We start from the raw sequence: 16,560 nt of genomic DNA, 5'->3' as shown, positions 1-16,560 counted from the left end.
AAGCATCTATTAATATGAATGAATGTAATCGTGAAGATTCAATAAAGGAAGAATGAAACTAACTTCTACAACATCCACCTATACCCTTCTCACAGAGACCTGCAATGCTGAGCTCATTTGCTTAAGCTTCCTTTTTAACCTGAATTGACTATGCTCTGTCTTCCTTTCAAACTATCCGCAGCTTCCGTGTAATCATCGATTTCCAATTCTGAATAGAAAACCAGTAGCTTTAGAACATAAATAATTTTTGCCAATTATTCTGAGTAATGAAAATATCTAACAAAAATATTTAATACTGTAATTTCTAAAGGAGTAAACAATTTTAATCAGCTTGCTCAAATTTTCTTTTGTTTCTAATATAACAGTTTCTTAAAGTTTGAAATACGAAATAAGTTAAATGTCTGCACCAACCATACTTTTTGCACACTATCTGCAGTATCTGTCTAGTTCTTCCCACTCATCTGATGTACTTGGATATTTATTTTCCTACTTACAAATAAGTTAAAGTTCATAATATCCCATGATTTTTAGTTATGCTAAAGGCATGTTTTATGTCTATTTTATATACTCTCTGTTTATCTGTATCACTTTTAAAAATACATAAAAGAGGAATATTTAGACAGCCACCATGACTTTTATGCCACCTGGATGTTTGATAGGAATTTCATGAATAATAATATCTCTTCTATAGAGGGCATTTATTTTGTTGCTTAGGCTGAACCAGGTATGTTCTGTACCATATCTTAAGTAATCTTCACAGGTATATGGCAAATTAGGCATGATTATCTCTTTTTTTAGTAAATTTATTTATTTATTTATTGGCTGCACATGTGCTTTCTCTAGTTGCTGCGAGTGTGGGGGGAAGCAGGGCTACTCTTCATTGTGGTGCGTGGGCTCCTCACTGCCATGGCTTCTCATTATGGAGCATGGGCTCTAGGAGCATGGGCTTCAGTAGTTGCAGCACACGGGCTCAATAGTTGTGGCTCATGGGATCTAAAATGCAGGCTCAATAGTTGTGGCACACAGGCTTAGTTGCTCTGCAGCATGTGGGATCTTCCTGGAGAAGGGATTGAACCGTGTCCCCTCCATTGGTAGGTGGATTCTTAACCACTGCACCACCTAGGAAGTCTGATTATCTCTTTTATAACAAATTTGTAAATAGATGCTCAGAAAACTTGAGTAACTTGCCTGAGGTCTTGAGCTATAAAGCCAATATAATAGCTCAATTTGAAAAAGCAAAACGAGCAAACAAAAACATTTGTATGTTCGATTTTATGCTTATTTGAAACTCTGTAAGGATCTGCAAATTTTGCACAGCTTTTACTAAGGACCTGCATAATTCTGTTGGTTTTATTTCACTCACATCATTTCATTTGGTTATGATGATAAGTTATAGTCTATTCAGGGAAGGTACTAATATTGTGCTTGGCATATAGATTACAACATTAAGCAATCAAAACAAGATACTACCATTGTGCTGAGCAACAGAAGGAGTAGGAAAAAAGTATAAAGTATTAGCAGTACAATGGTATCAAAAATTCTTATAGGAAGGCAGATTAAAAATAATGGAGTTAATGAATGTACTTAGTACAGTGTGGTAAATTACCATTTAAAAAAAATGGCATGCAGCATTGGGTAGAGATCTGCACTAGGAATTAAGATAATTGGTTGCTAATCTCTGTCTGAAAAATAATGTCAAGAGAACAACACACTTAGTGTTTGTTTGTTTGTTTGTTTGTTTTGGTCTCATTGCATAGTGTTCTCAACCTTTCTTTTCTAATTCCAGTACTAATGTGTATTGTATTTTATATTCCTCAGTGTTTTGTGCACATTCCTATTCCAGCAATTTTGATTCGCTGAATTAGTTCCCTTGAGCCAGTGGCAGATAGAATAGATTAAACAGTAAGTAGCTTGTGCTGCCAAAAATCTGTGCAGAAACCATACCAGAGAGTTTTTAAACACCTTCTGTTATTCTTTTCTCTTTTATATATTTGCTCCTTTCTCATTCTCTATAGTCAAAGGAACACACCTCGCTGGGTAAAATGAGAAATTTAAGACAAAGACATTGACATATTTTTGACAGATTTGTGCAGTGAGAGGAAATGTTTTCAGAAATGCTGGTTTCCCTGGATTACAACCATGGCAGTTGCTAATATTTTTTATATTCCAGCCATTCTGAGTGTTAGTGAGCCTGTACAAAGGTCAGAGGTAAGTTGGACAAACAGATGGTAGTGAAAGTCTCCCAAATTTTATCAGTGCTTTATTACTTATCAGCTCAACAAATTACGTAGGACAAGAACCTACTGTATAGCACAGGGGACTCTGCTCAATACTCCGTAATGACCTATGTGGGAAAAGAATCTGAAAAAGAGTGGATATATGTACATGTGTAACTGATTCATTTTGCTGTACAGCAGAAACTAACACAACATTATAAATCAAATACACCCTGATAAAAATTAATTTTAAAAATGAATTAAATAGGACATATTGGAGTTGTATTTTGCACCTGGAGGTTAGAGGTTAGTTTATTTTGTTTTTATCCTCTCAATTTATTCATTATCTATTAAGTGAAGGCAGGTAATTACTATCTCAGTGTCTGTGTGTTTCTAGTTGAATATAGGCTTTGTAGTAATTTGTTTAAGAGGATAGACTTCAATTTCAGGTACACTGTTTGCTAGCTATATGAATTCATCTAAGGTACATAACCTGAGCCTACTTCTTCATTTGGGAATAAAGATAAAATTTCGTAGCTGTGTTCTAAGGGCAAAATGAGATAAAATACAAAAGTTCTTAGGATTTCACTGGAATAAATAATGTCTTTGCTAAATCACAATTATTATGAATATCCTTCCCAAAGCTGGGAATTAATTACAACTAAAATAAAAATAAGTAAAATAGGTTTCCTTAAAATATATTATGTGCCACATGATTTTTAGAGTACTATCATTTATATTATTGCAATTATTTCTAAAAAACACCCTTGAAATTTCAACTCCTTTTGTTTTTAAGATTTTTTTGATGTGGACCATTTTTAAAGTCTTCACTGAATTTTTACAATATTGCTTCTGTTTTTTATGGGTTTTGTTTTTGTTTTTGTTTTTGGCTGCGAGGTATGTGGGATCATAGCTCCCTGACCAGGGATCGAACCCCCACCACCCCCTGCATTGGAAAGTGAAGTCTTAACCACTGGACTTCATAGAAGTCCCTCAACTCCATTTTAAACAGAGAAAACTGAAGCTTAAAGAAATTAAATAACTCATTCAAAGTCACAAATCCATTGTGGCCCATTTGTATTTTTAATCCCTATTATTCTAACTGCAAAGCCCATATCCTTTGTGTAATGATAATTTACCCTAGAATGCCATAAATAAGAAATTAATAACATTTCAATACCATAATGTTTATTAATTTATTTACTTTTCCTTCCTTGTTTAAATTATAGATCACTAGTTAATAAACTGAAAGTGTAAGCTTATGAGTTGATACTCACCATAAACCCTGAATGATATGAATGTTACTATTTCTGAAATTATCAGTAAATATGATTTGATAATCTCTCTTTCCCCTTGTTTTGTCTGTATGAACACTGTTATGTGTGCTGAGAATTGAATCTGCCCATCACTATTGAAATAAATATAAATTATTCAGATTTCTCCAGGAAAATAGTCACCTAAAATAATTGTGAAAAAAATAAACAGTATCTAATAAAACAATTGTTCCAACCACTCAATGGGATCTCCTGAGGAGTCTTAGCTTCATTCAAGACGAGAGAAGTTCTTAAAGGAACCAGGGGTCATGGCCCAAAGCCCAGAATGATTGAGAAGTACCCAACATAAATTTAGAGTAATTATGAAGCCAAACTAGATGTTACCCATAACATGGAATCACACAGTTTTCCTTTTCTTACGAATTAACTTAAACCCTAAAAAACTCTTTAAAATCACAAAGTCGATAGAAATTGTTTTATGATGAATGAAGCACATTACTTTGCTGGTGTGATTTGTGAAATTTTTCTAATGACCTGTAATGAAGTTTAACTGAAGAAGAGAGAATTACTAGATATAGAAAAAGCTGAAACAACTGGACTTCCAAAGTGATTGCATTACTGAGAGATTTTTCCTCGCAGTGTAACAGAAAACATTGTTATAAACAGCAACAACAAAACATACTAGAAATAAAATGGAACCAGTCTAAGACTCATCTCAGTCTCTCAAAGGAATATCTTCTGTTCCTTCAAATGTAATGTGTCCTTTAATATAGAGTCTCTTTCTCACCATGGGTATCAAAGGAATCACAAATTTATCTAAAGGGTCATTGTCAATGTTAATATGATGGTAGGGACTTAGGACGGGCAGGATATAGGAGTGTTTTCAGAATGAAATCTTGAGGACGATTTGTAGTCATCTTATTAACAAATAAGAAGTATTATTGTTAATTTTCATTTTGAATAGCTCAAATCCCTGTCTCAAGGAGTCTTAGGAAGCAAATAATAATTAGTAATGATGAAATCGGTGGAAGGAAATATAAAGCTTAATAACCTAAACCATTAATTTCAGGGTGAAATGTGGACCCGTGTTCAGAAATAAAAGCTGCAACGATGAGTTAAATGTTTGGAGATATCCTTCCTACTCTGCATGAATACATCCTTGGGGTGGCTTAAAGCTCAAGGGATCATATGTACCCTGTTAAACACTGAAGATTATTTCTCAAAAGGCTGATTAATGAAGGACTGAATGCCAATAATTCCATCAGGCTTATTTGATTTTGGTAAAGGAATATAATCCTTTGAATTTTCATAAACTTTTTTTTACATAAATAGTATACAATTCCCAATTTTTTGATATTAAATCATCTCTTCCTAGAGTTTCTTTAAGCCTGTTTTCTCTGGTCCTAGAAGATTGGCTATATAAGCGTTCATTTCCAGTGATGCTCATAGGAACTCTTCCCATATGTATTAATTTCTTTCTTCACAGCCCTTCATACATTCTATCACAGGTTTAATCAGTAACCAAAAGTGTAAATAGTGGCATTACTATTCAGAAAATTGTTAAAATTAACAGGAAACTTAAAAGGAACTACAAATAGGTAAACAGCTTGAAATAAGTTTAAAAATACAGTGCAATGACACATTGTTCACCATGTAGTAGTAATAATATAATTAAAAAGAAACCTGGATCTGCAATGCCAGTAAGTTATTGCAGAAATTTCAATCTTGAGACTGAAACCAAATCTTGTGTATTTAATGAGAATGCATTTTGTAACTGCAAACTATTATGAAAAACTAATGCATTTGGTGGAAAGCAAACCCTGATGAAGGGAGAGTGGTGTTACTCAGCAGGAATAAAGTTACTTAAAAGGGTGAATTGTAAAGAAATCAAGGACATTGATTTTGAAATACCATTTACAAAATCTTCTTTTAAATTATATATCAAAAAATTTACCTTCCTTTACATGTACTTTGTTATAAATTTACTCAAAACAGGGAATTTAAGCCAAGCAGATAATACCTCTTGAAAAGTAGGTAAAGTAGGAAAATACATCTTGTAAAACAAAGACAGAACTGACATGACACACAACCTAAAATTTGGCATAAAATAGAGAACTGCACATGGTGGAAATATGTGATTCAACAAAAAAAAAACCTCAACATTACTTAATAAATTACTTAGACAAGTGTTTATTTTAAATCTACTATCACTATACTAAGGCACTGGATTATGTTGTAATAGCTTTGAAGGTAAGACTCTGTCCTACACAGAATAGAGAGGAGTTCACAGGAGATTTCATAGTATGCGAGGAGGGTTTGAAAGGATGAATATAAGATTCCTAGGGAACTCATACAATGCGTACTACAAGTAGTGTTTTGAGAATTAGGAAGAAGGTGATTTGAAAATCATTAAAATCTGCTCTCCATAATGCTAGTCACATACGTATATTTGATTTAATCCAAGCTTCACAATCTTTCTCAGAAAGATTACTGTTACTAATGAGGAATAGAGATATGAAGCAGTCATTGGTAGCAACGTTGATGTCTTGCAAATATCTAACATGCCGCAAATGTGGTGATCAAACCCTAGCTGAAGATGAGAGAAGTGAATTGTTTGTGGAGCATGGGGGAGAGGTGATCGGTGGAGAAGGCTGATACACTGTGGTGGGAGAGGAGTAGAAGAATGAGGCTAAGATTCCCTTTCCCGGAATGCCTGACAGTTACTGTACAGTCAGGTGATTCTACTTCATTTTCATTGTTGTTGTTTTTACTGTTCCTATGTGATTCTCTTGGTGCTAAATTTATGCATTAACACTTATCTTAGATGTAGCTTTTTACAAAGGGCAATATCTAAATCTCAAAGGTTTTCAGTTTGGTGGTTAGGGAAATTTTTCTCCATTGAACAAAGCCTCATATGGCTTTTATTAAATGCTAAGCATTTTTCTAAATGCTTCACATATATTCACTCATTTAATGCTCACAATAACTTCATGAGGTAGGCTTGTGTACAGTGGAATGCAGTGTGTATTTATAGGTGAAGCACCGAGGGGCTGAGTGACATTCAGACCTAGTAAGTGGCTTACATTTAAACCTAGGTATTCTCATTCTTCCCTGTGGAAACATCTATGACAATATCATTTAAATTTTATTTTAAAAAAGAAACATTAAATCTCACTATTTCAAAAACATATGCAAATAAACATACTATTAATATCAGCTTTCTTGAAGGGCCCTTATCTTTCTCTTTAATAATAGTAATATTAACAATAATATTTTAAATAATATTTAAATAATATTTGAAATAGAAAGAGAAATAGATTGCATAGGAATAAAGTCCATAATAATGACACATAGTTAGGGATTCAGATGTAATCAATCTTCAGTTTACATTATTTTCTACCTCCTACTCCCCTCTATCCCTAAAATCTGCAGCTGCCCGTGACAACAACTTTGGCCTTTCTGACTTCCAATGAGATAGAAGGAATTGAAAAAGCTGTGTTAGCCAAAGTTGATAGATGGCTAAGGGTAAAACAGTCACTTTTTATTAAAAAAATTACAATATCTTTCCCATTTTAAGGATTCTCAAAATAATTAAACCTTTAAGTTACACGGAAGGAAACTTGTGTAGGGACTGGAACGTTAGCGCAAAGGTGGTTCTCGAGAAACCTGGTGGGCACGTTTCTGAAAGTTCACAGGTAGTATTTGGAGTCAGAAAAGTCTAGGAACAAATCCCTGTCATAAACGCTTTGTGATATTTGTAGTTTGAAACCTGCCTTAACCAAGGAGTTCTTACCTGTAAAGGAGAGGAAACTTAAGGACCATTGTCATGATTGGTTTGCTTTCAATTTCCCCTGAAGGTGAAATGACAGACTATTTTAGTCAACCTCTAGGCCTACACTTGGATATTTGGCAATCCACTCTTCACATTTGTTCCTTGTGCCTTCTCCTGTAGGTCTCCTGGCAGGAGAGGTACAAACAAGCAACTGAAGAATGAGAAACCACACAGAAATGACAGAGTTTGTCCTCCTGGGACTGTCCGATGACCCACAGCTTCAGGCTGTGATCCTTGTCTTCCTGCTCATCACCTACATGCTCAGCATCACGGGGAACCTGACCATTATCACCCTGACGCTGCTGGATCCCCACCTCCAGACCCCCATGTATTTCTTCCTCAGAAATTTCTCCCTATTAGAAGTGTCCTTCACGACTGTCAGTATACCCAAGTTCCTGGGCACCATCATTTCAGGAGACAAAACCATTTCTTTTCACGATTGTATGGCTCAGTTATTTTTTTTCATTCTCTTGGGAGTCACTGAGTTTTACCTTCTGGCTGCCATGTCCTATGACCGTTACATTGCCATCTGCAAACCTCTGCATTACATGACCATCATGAATCACAGAGTCTGCACGCTGCTTGTCTTCTCTTCATGGCTAGTTTCATTCTTAATAATATTCCCTGCACTCATGTTGCTCTTAAAGCTTGATTACTGTAGGTCTAATATCATCGACCATTTTACCTGTGATTATTTTCCCCTGCTGCAACTTTCTTGTTCAGACACAGAATTCCTAGAGATACTGGGCTTTTCCTGTGCTGTGTTTACTCTAATGTTCACTTTGGCATTGATAATTTTGTCCTACATATATATCATTAGAACAATTTTAAGAATCCCTTCTACCAGTCAGAGGACAAAGGCCTTTTCCACGTGTTCATCTCATATGATTGTCATCTCCATCTCTTATGGCAGCTGCATTTTTATGTATATTAAACCCTCAGCAAAGGATAGAGTGTCTTTGAGCAAAGGAGTAGCTGTGCTAAACACCTCAGTAGCTCCCATGCTGAACCCCTTTATTTACAGCCTAAGGAATCAACAGGTCAAGCGAGCCTTCATGGACATGACAAGGAGGACTATTTCAAGAACCAAATGAAATGATGTGCTGTTTTAAATTAGAGACACATTGCAGGACAATTTAAAAAATATACATAACCATGGAATTTCAATAGCTTATTCAAATCACAATGGCCTCCCTGTCATCCTTGTTTATTCTTTTTTTCCCTAGCGGTATAAAAGCACATTTATTTAGTATATTTCTCATTCAATTTAGATAACTTTTTTATGTCTTTCTGACTTCCATTCTTCTGAACACTTTGCTAGTTGCAGCTCCTTAAACTAAAAAATTTTAAAGAAAAATCATATTTTGACTTTTGTTTAGGAAAAATAAATCACCAGGAATGGAGGCGACACCGTATAAATATGGATGTGATATTTAACAACTTAATGCAGAAAATATAATCTTGTGAACTTCAGTTATATTTGACAGAAAATCCTTTTACCATCTCACGGGTTCCCTAGGAAAAGTTTTTTTTTTTTTTTGACTGAGCAGTATGTGGGATCCTAGTTCCCAGACTAGGGATCCAACCCTAGGCTCCTGCAGTGGAAGCACGGAATCTTAACCACCAGACCTCCAGGGAAGTCCTTGAAAATGTTTTTAAATACCATATAATTTATTGAAAAATGTGAATGTTTTCATTTAAAAACCAAGAAAGATTATTTTGTTGCTCACTTTAGTAGGGTCTGCCCAAGTAATTTATTCACTGATTAAAAAAAAAAGATTTTTAGCAATATGTACTTTTGTAAGTGTAGTGCTAAATAGATCTGCATCTTTCCAAATCCCATAATAACACAATAGATATTGGTAGACACATACATACATACATACCTGCATAGTGGAAAATAGTGAAGAAATGGCCATTTTAGATATGTAGGATTAAGTTCACTCTTTCTAATTCCATAAAAGGTAAACTCCACTTTCTGACTCTACTGAGAACATACATAGTTCCTTCCAAAGTGTTGGACTAGTTTGAAACAGGTCATCTATCCAAATTATTATTTATTTATTTATTTATATCAAATAATTAAATTTTATAATTTGTAAATAAATAAAATTAAATGTATACATAGATTTTATTTATTCATTTATTTATTTTTATAAAATAAATATTTATTTTATTATTTATTTATACCTAAAATTATTTTATAACAAAAATCATTTAAGTTTTGTAGAAGATAAAAGCTTGATAACAAAGCAGAATCTTCCATTTTCATATAAAATTAGGATTTTATTTGTCAATATATTCTTCCTCTTATTCTACTTAGGGCATTAATAAGTGCCTAAAGTATTTTGGAAAGATTTGTGTGTGTGTGTGTGTGTGTGTGTAGTTGAAATAATGATTATGGATACCTAAAGCTATTCTTAATTGTGTAAACCGCTATTTAGTAATAGAAAATATAAACCTAATTGGTTGTGCAACATTCCTAATTATCATTATGAGATACATTCACTTGAGAGATAAAACACAGGACTTGTGAAAAAAAAAAAGGAAAAAAATTGATAGAAAATTGAAGGGGATTCAAAATATTAGAGGAAAGTTAAAAATGGTTTCTCCATTTCAATTCATCCTATCTGAAGTACAATTTGTATATTAAATAAGACAACTATTTGAAAAACTTGAGGTTTCTATAACCTCTAAGCATTTATTTCCCCATACCTAAATCAGGCGTAAATTCAGGTAAGTCAGGTACACATAACTTACTATAGAAATGGAAATAAATCTGTAAAGCATATAACATAATTAGCTATCAATATAATTGTAGTAATTATTATTAATATTCTACTACATATCTAACTGCTATAGATATGTACAGATTATATTTTTCAAGTGATGTGAGATCTACCCACCTAAAATTTTAAAGACACAATACAGTGTTGTTAACTATAACTGAAATTTTATGTCAATTGATTAGCAGTATCTCCATCTCCCTCTCCCCCATCCCCTGGCAACCACCACTCCACTATCTGATTCAGTGAGTTTGAGAATTTACATATGTCACGTAAGTGAAACCATGCAGTATTTAATCATTTGTCACTGTCTTATTATACTTAGCAGAAGTCCTCAAGGTTCATCCACATTGTCACATGTACTAGGATATGCTTCCTTTTTAAGGCTGAATAATACTCCACTGTATGTGTTTACCATAGTTTCTGTATCCATTCATCCTTCCATGGACATTTAGGTTGTTTCCATATCTTAATAATTGTGAATGCTGCAGCAATGAACATGAAAATGCTATCTCTTAGAGACGCTGATTTTGATTATTTTAAATATAATACATACCCAGAAATGGGGTTGCTAGATAACATGGTAGTTCTATTTTTAATTTTTGAAGAACCTCTGCACTGTTTTTCACAGAGGCTGCACAATTTGCATTCCCACCAACAATGTACAGGGATTTTAAATTTTCCACATCTTCATCAACATTTGTTGTTTATTATCTTGATAATAGCCATCCTGACAGGTATGAGGTGATACATTGTTGTGGTTTTGACTGCATTGCTCTGAAGATTAGTGACATTGAACGTCTAGCATATACCTGTTGGCCATTTATCTCCTCATACTAGTATTTCTCCTTTGGAAAATGTCTACTTGAGTCTTCAGTCCGTTCATTAATTAGGTTATTAGTTTGTTTTGGTTTCCCTTGGTTTTTTGCTATTGAGTTGTATGACTTCTTTACATAGTTTAGACATTAACCCCTTATTAGATACAGTGTTTGTAATATTATCTTCAATTCTATATGTTTTCTTTTCTCTCTGTTGATTGTTGACTCTTTCCTCTGTGGTGAAAGTGTTTTTTGGTTTGATGTAATTCCACTTTTCTATTTTTCTTTTGTTGCCTTTGCTTCTGGGGTCATATCCATTAAATCATTGCAGCTATAGGTATGTATACCTATATACCCTCTCTTTTGGATTTGCTTCCCATTTAGGGCACCACAGTGCATTAAGTAGAGTTCCCTGTGCTATACAGCATGTTCTCATGCCTTGTCTATTTGATACATAGTATCAAGAGTGTGTATGTGTCAATTCCAATCTCCCAATTCCTCCCACCCTCCCTTTCCCCCTGGTATCCATACATTTGTTCTCTGCATCTGTATCTCCATACATTTGTTCTCTACATCTGTGTCTCTCTTAACGCATATTATGTGGAATCTAGAAAAATCTATGCAAAATGTACGATATTTGTGTTTGTATCTTCTTTAGTTTCTTTCATGAAAGTTTTGCATTTTTCAGGGTACAAGTCTTTTACCTCCTTGGTTAAGTTTATTCCTAAATATTTTATTCCTTTTGCTATTTTAGCTGACTTTTTTTTACTTTATTTCCTTTTCAGACAGTTCATTAATAGTGTATAGAAATACAATTGATATTTTTAATGTTGACTCTGTATCATGCAACTTTAAATGTTTTTTATAGAGTGTTTAGGGTTTTATATATATATATAAAATGTTATCTGCAAATAGAAATGACTGACTGATTGATTGATTTTGTCTAATTATTCTGGCTAGTACCTTCAGACTATGGTTGAATACAAGAACATCCTTGCTTGTTCCCAATTTTAGAAGAAAATTTTTAAGTTTTTCACCTTTGAGTTTAATGTTAGCTGCAGGATTTTCATATATGCTCTTTATTGTGTTAAGGTAATTTCCTTCTATTACTAGTTTGTTGAGAGCTTTTATCTTGAAAGTTCATTGAATTTTGCCAAATGATTTTTCTGCATATATTGAGATAATCATGTGATTTTAATCTTTTATTCTGTTAATGTAGTGTCTCACATTGATTGATTTTCATATAGTGAACAATCCTTTCATCCAGGAATAAACTGACATACCTAGCTCAACGTATGGCAAAGAATAAATGCTCTGTGTAGAAGATATATTATTATTTATAATACTCCTATAAAATTCCAGGTGGCATAAGAGTAATGGTGGCTGTCTAAATATTTATTTTTACATATTTTTTAAAAATATGTACTTAAGCTTCACAGCTATATGGCAAATTAGACATGATTATCTCATTTTTACAAGGGTATAAATTGATTCTCAGAAAAGTTGAGTAACTTGCCTGAGGTCTTGAGCTATAATAGCCAATATAATAAACTGATTTGAAAAAAAAAACAAATAAAAAACTTGTGTTTGCTCAATTTTATACCTATTTGAAACTCTGTAAGGACCTGCAAGTTTGATGTAGCCTTTACTAAGGACCTGCACAATTTTATTGGCTTTTTTCACTCACATTATCTCATTTGGGCATGATTATTCTATTATAGTCTAGTCACAAAGGTACTAAAGAGTAATATTATACTTGGCATATAACTTTTAACATCAATCAGTGAAAACAAGAAACTCTCCAACTGCCATTGCTGCTGAGCAGGAGGAGTAGGAAAAAGGTATAAAGTGTTCGCAGTATTAGGGTACCAAAAATTCTTTGGAAGGCCGAGTAAAAATAATGGAGTCAGTGAATGTATTTAGTCTACTGTGGTAGATTACCAGTTTAAAAAAAGGTATGGAGTATTGGTTAGAGATCTTCGTTAGATAGTGGTTGCTCATCTCCGTCTGAAAAATGATGTCAACAGAAACAAACCACTCTTAGTGTTGTTTTTTGTTTGTTTTGGTCTCATTGGATACTGTTCTCGAGCTTTCTTTTCCAGTTTCAATACTAATGTGTATTATGTCCTATATTCCTTTGTGTTTTGTGCACATTCCTGTTCTGACAATTTTGATTCGCTGAATTAGTCCCCTTGAGCCAGCGGCAGAGAGAATAGATAAAACATTAAGTAGCTTGCGCTACATAAAATCTATGCAGAAACCATACCAGAGAGTTGTAAACACCTTCTGATATATTTTTATCTTTTAGATATTTGCTCCTTTCTCACTCTCTACAGTTAAATAAGTATATTTCCTCTGGAAACAAATGGGAAGGCAAGACAGAAATGTTGATAATAGAAGACATACTTCAATGGCAGAAGGAATGTTATCAGAAATGCTGACTCCTGTAGATTGCAATGGTGGGATTTGCTAATATTTTACTATTTCCAGCCATTCTGAGTGTCTGTGAACCTGTGTGAAAATCACAGGTAAGTCAGGCATATAGAAGGAAATGGAAGCCTCCCAAACTTTATAACTGATTCAGTATTTATCAGCTCCACTTTTTTTTTTGAACTTTTAATGGAATTATATATATATATATTGGGGTTATAATTTGCAACTGGATATATTAAAAGCGTAGGAAAGTAGGATCTTATATTTTATTCTATCATATCAGTTTATTCATTCTCTGTTAATTAAAGATAGGAAGTTACAATGACTACTTCTGTTTGTTTCCAACTGAATATAGGCTATGTAGTACTATACGAGAAAGGACTTTAGGGTAGTCTGAGATCATATTTGACACTCATAGCTATATGAATTTACTAAGGTACATAATTTTTCTGAGTCTTATTTCTTTATTTGGGCATAAAGATAACAGAAGTTTCATAGGTGTGTTATAAGGACTAAATAAAATAAATAATAAAAGTCAGTACTATTTGGTTGAAATAAATAATGCCTTTGCTAAATCACAGCTACCATGGACACCCTTCCCAAAATTAGGAATTAATTCAAACTGAAAGAAAAATAATATAAATAAAGCAACTGTTCATATATTCTGTTGTGATGCATAAATCATGGAACACCTTCATTTCTGTTGATATTTCAAATAATCTAAAAATTACTCTTGAAATTTGAACTCCATGTTAAATAAAGAAAAATGAAGCTTAAAAATTTTAACATCCAAAGTCACAGATCCATTAAGTGGCTCATTTGCATTTTTAATCCATGAGTCTCTAAGGCAAACCCCATATACATTCCATGATAATAAATTGACCCTCTAAAATCATAAATAAGAAACTAAGTTTTACTGCCATAATTTTATTAATGATTTATTCATTTTTCCTTCCTTGTTTAAATTACACATGCCTAGTTAGTGAACTGAAAGCATGAAGTTATAAGTTGATATTTGGCATAAACCCCTACAGATACGAGTATTATCATTTCTGAAAATATAATTAAATGTGATTTGGTGATCTCTCTTTTCCCTTTGTTTCTATACACAGTACTCTGAACTCTGAGGTTTGGATTTGCTCATCCTTATTGAAATAAAGCAGTATAAATCACTCAGATTTCCACAGGGAAATAGTCATCTAAAATAATTATGAGGAACAGTATAAGACAATTCTAATGAAACAATTTCTCCAACCACTCAGTGGAATCTCGTGTGGAGATTTCATTTCATTCAGGCAGAAAGATGTTCCCAAATGCACTCTTCGTTTGTCAAAAATGATCAAGTAAGGCCAGAAGGACATTTTATACTTTTTATAAAGTAATTTAGAGTGTAACTATAAAGATGAGCTAGAGTTGGCCATCACCATCACATTGAATTAAATTATTTTCCTTTCCTCTAATATTTTAAGCTGAACATAAACAACTACTTTATTAAACAATTCAATAACATGAAAAGAAATAGGGTCACATGATCAAGAAAGCAATAAAGCAATACCTTTGGAGATACTTTCTTTCCAAATTTTTTTAATGACCTTTAATGAGATTTAACTAAAGAGGAGACAATTGAGTAAGTACAGAAGATTTTAAAAAGTAGACTGAAAAATTAATGCACTGCTGAGGAAGATTTCCACTCAGCACAACTGAAAGCACTCTTCTAAAATTAACAAAGAATTAAAACACCTGAAATGAAGTTGAACAAGTTAAGTTTCTCTCTTTGAGCCTTCAAACATAATGTATATATTTTTAATTGATGTATGGTTGATTTACAATATTACATTAGTTTCAGGGTCACAGCATAGTGATTCAGTGTTTTTATAGATTATATGCTATTTAAAATTATAGTAAAATAATGGCTACATTTCCCTGTGCAATATATCCTTCAAAACTAATGTATTATTTAAAATAGAATCACTTTGCTACCTTGAGTATCAGTAAAACTATCATTACCTAGTTTATCTAGAAGGTCATTGTTGTTCTTTACTTAAAGGTAGGGATTTTGGAAGGACAGGATATCAAGTCATCTGAAGAATGAAAGTCTTGAAGATGTTTTCTAGCCTTCTTATTTAGCCAATATTAAGTAGTATTTTTAATTTCAATCTTGAATGGTTCAGCGAGTCTGTCTCAAGCACCTTAGAAATCAAGTAAGAATTAATTTGGTAAAATGAGTGGAAGGACATCTTAGTAGCATAAGCCATTTTCTGACAGGGGACAATATGAACTTGCATTCAAAAACAAAAAGCTGAAATGAGAAGTTAAATACTTGAAGATGCCCTATGCTACTCTACCCACCATGTGCATTCAAATGTATTTCTCTCAAAGTGATGTAAATACTAAATTTTTCATCAGGCTTACTTGCTGTTGGTAAATAAATATAACCCACTGAGCTTTTGTAAACATTTTTATATAAAAGTATGGTATAATATATCATAAAAAGAAACAGGGTAACAGAGTAGTTCTCTAACATTGGATCATCTCCTACTAGAGTTTTCTCTCGCTCACTGAAGACTGGCTGTGAAAGTGTTCATTCATTGTGACACATGAACAGTCCAAATATCATTTTAAACACTTCTCTATATTTCATAATCTTTCAAGACTTTGATCAATAGACAAAGTGAGCAAGTCATTCTATTAGTATTCAGAAAGTATTAAAATTAAGAGAAAAAGAAAAGGAAAACAAATGTAAAAAACATTGAAAGACAGTTAAAAATATAGTGAAATGGGGCTATACTCATTGTAGAATAATAATAGCAATAATATAGTATCTTTAAAAGCCTCAGTCTCCAAAATCAGTGAACTATTGAAAAAACTTCAATATTTAGATTGGAAGCAAATCTCATTCACATGATGAGAAGGCATTTTGTAGATCCAAGTGCTGTGAATACCAGTGCTTTAATGAAAATGAAATGTGAAGAAGGATGACTGATGTCACTGGAGCAGCATGGGATGAATTGAAAGGATGAGGTATAATGTAATTTCAAGGGAAGCGATTTTGAGATACTGTTTTATGAAGTTTTAAAAAATTTATGCATCAATGAAATTCGGTTCCCTTTATGTATCCTTTATTTTCAATTTCCTCAACACATGGGACCAAACACACTGTTGGTAAAGTAGGAAAATAATTTAATTTGCAAAAACAAAGAC

The 16,560-nt window shown here is 33.1% G+C and overlaps 1 protein-coding gene across 1 annotated transcript; it reads left to right on the top strand.

The window, feature by feature from the left end:
- Window positions 1–7,480: 7,480 nt before the first annotated feature.
- On the top strand, window positions 7,481–8,416 carry LOC130833156 (olfactory receptor 6C1). Its single transcript, XM_057702513.1, has one exon. The coding sequence runs from the start codon at window positions 7,481–7,483 to the stop codon at window positions 8,414–8,416; it is 936 nt and encodes a 311-aa protein (XP_057558496.1).
- Window positions 8,417–16,560: the final 8,144 nt, after the last annotated feature.

This window comes from Hippopotamus amphibius, chromosome 12 (assembly GCF_030028045.1).
Source record: "Hippopotamus amphibius kiboko isolate mHipAmp2 chromosome 12, mHipAmp2.hap2, whole genome shotgun sequence".
NCBI lineage: Eukaryota > Metazoa > Chordata > Mammalia > Artiodactyla > Hippopotamidae > Hippopotamus > Hippopotamus amphibius.
Note: the sequence above shows the minus strand (reverse complement) of the source record. Positions and strands in the feature narration are given on the sequence as shown.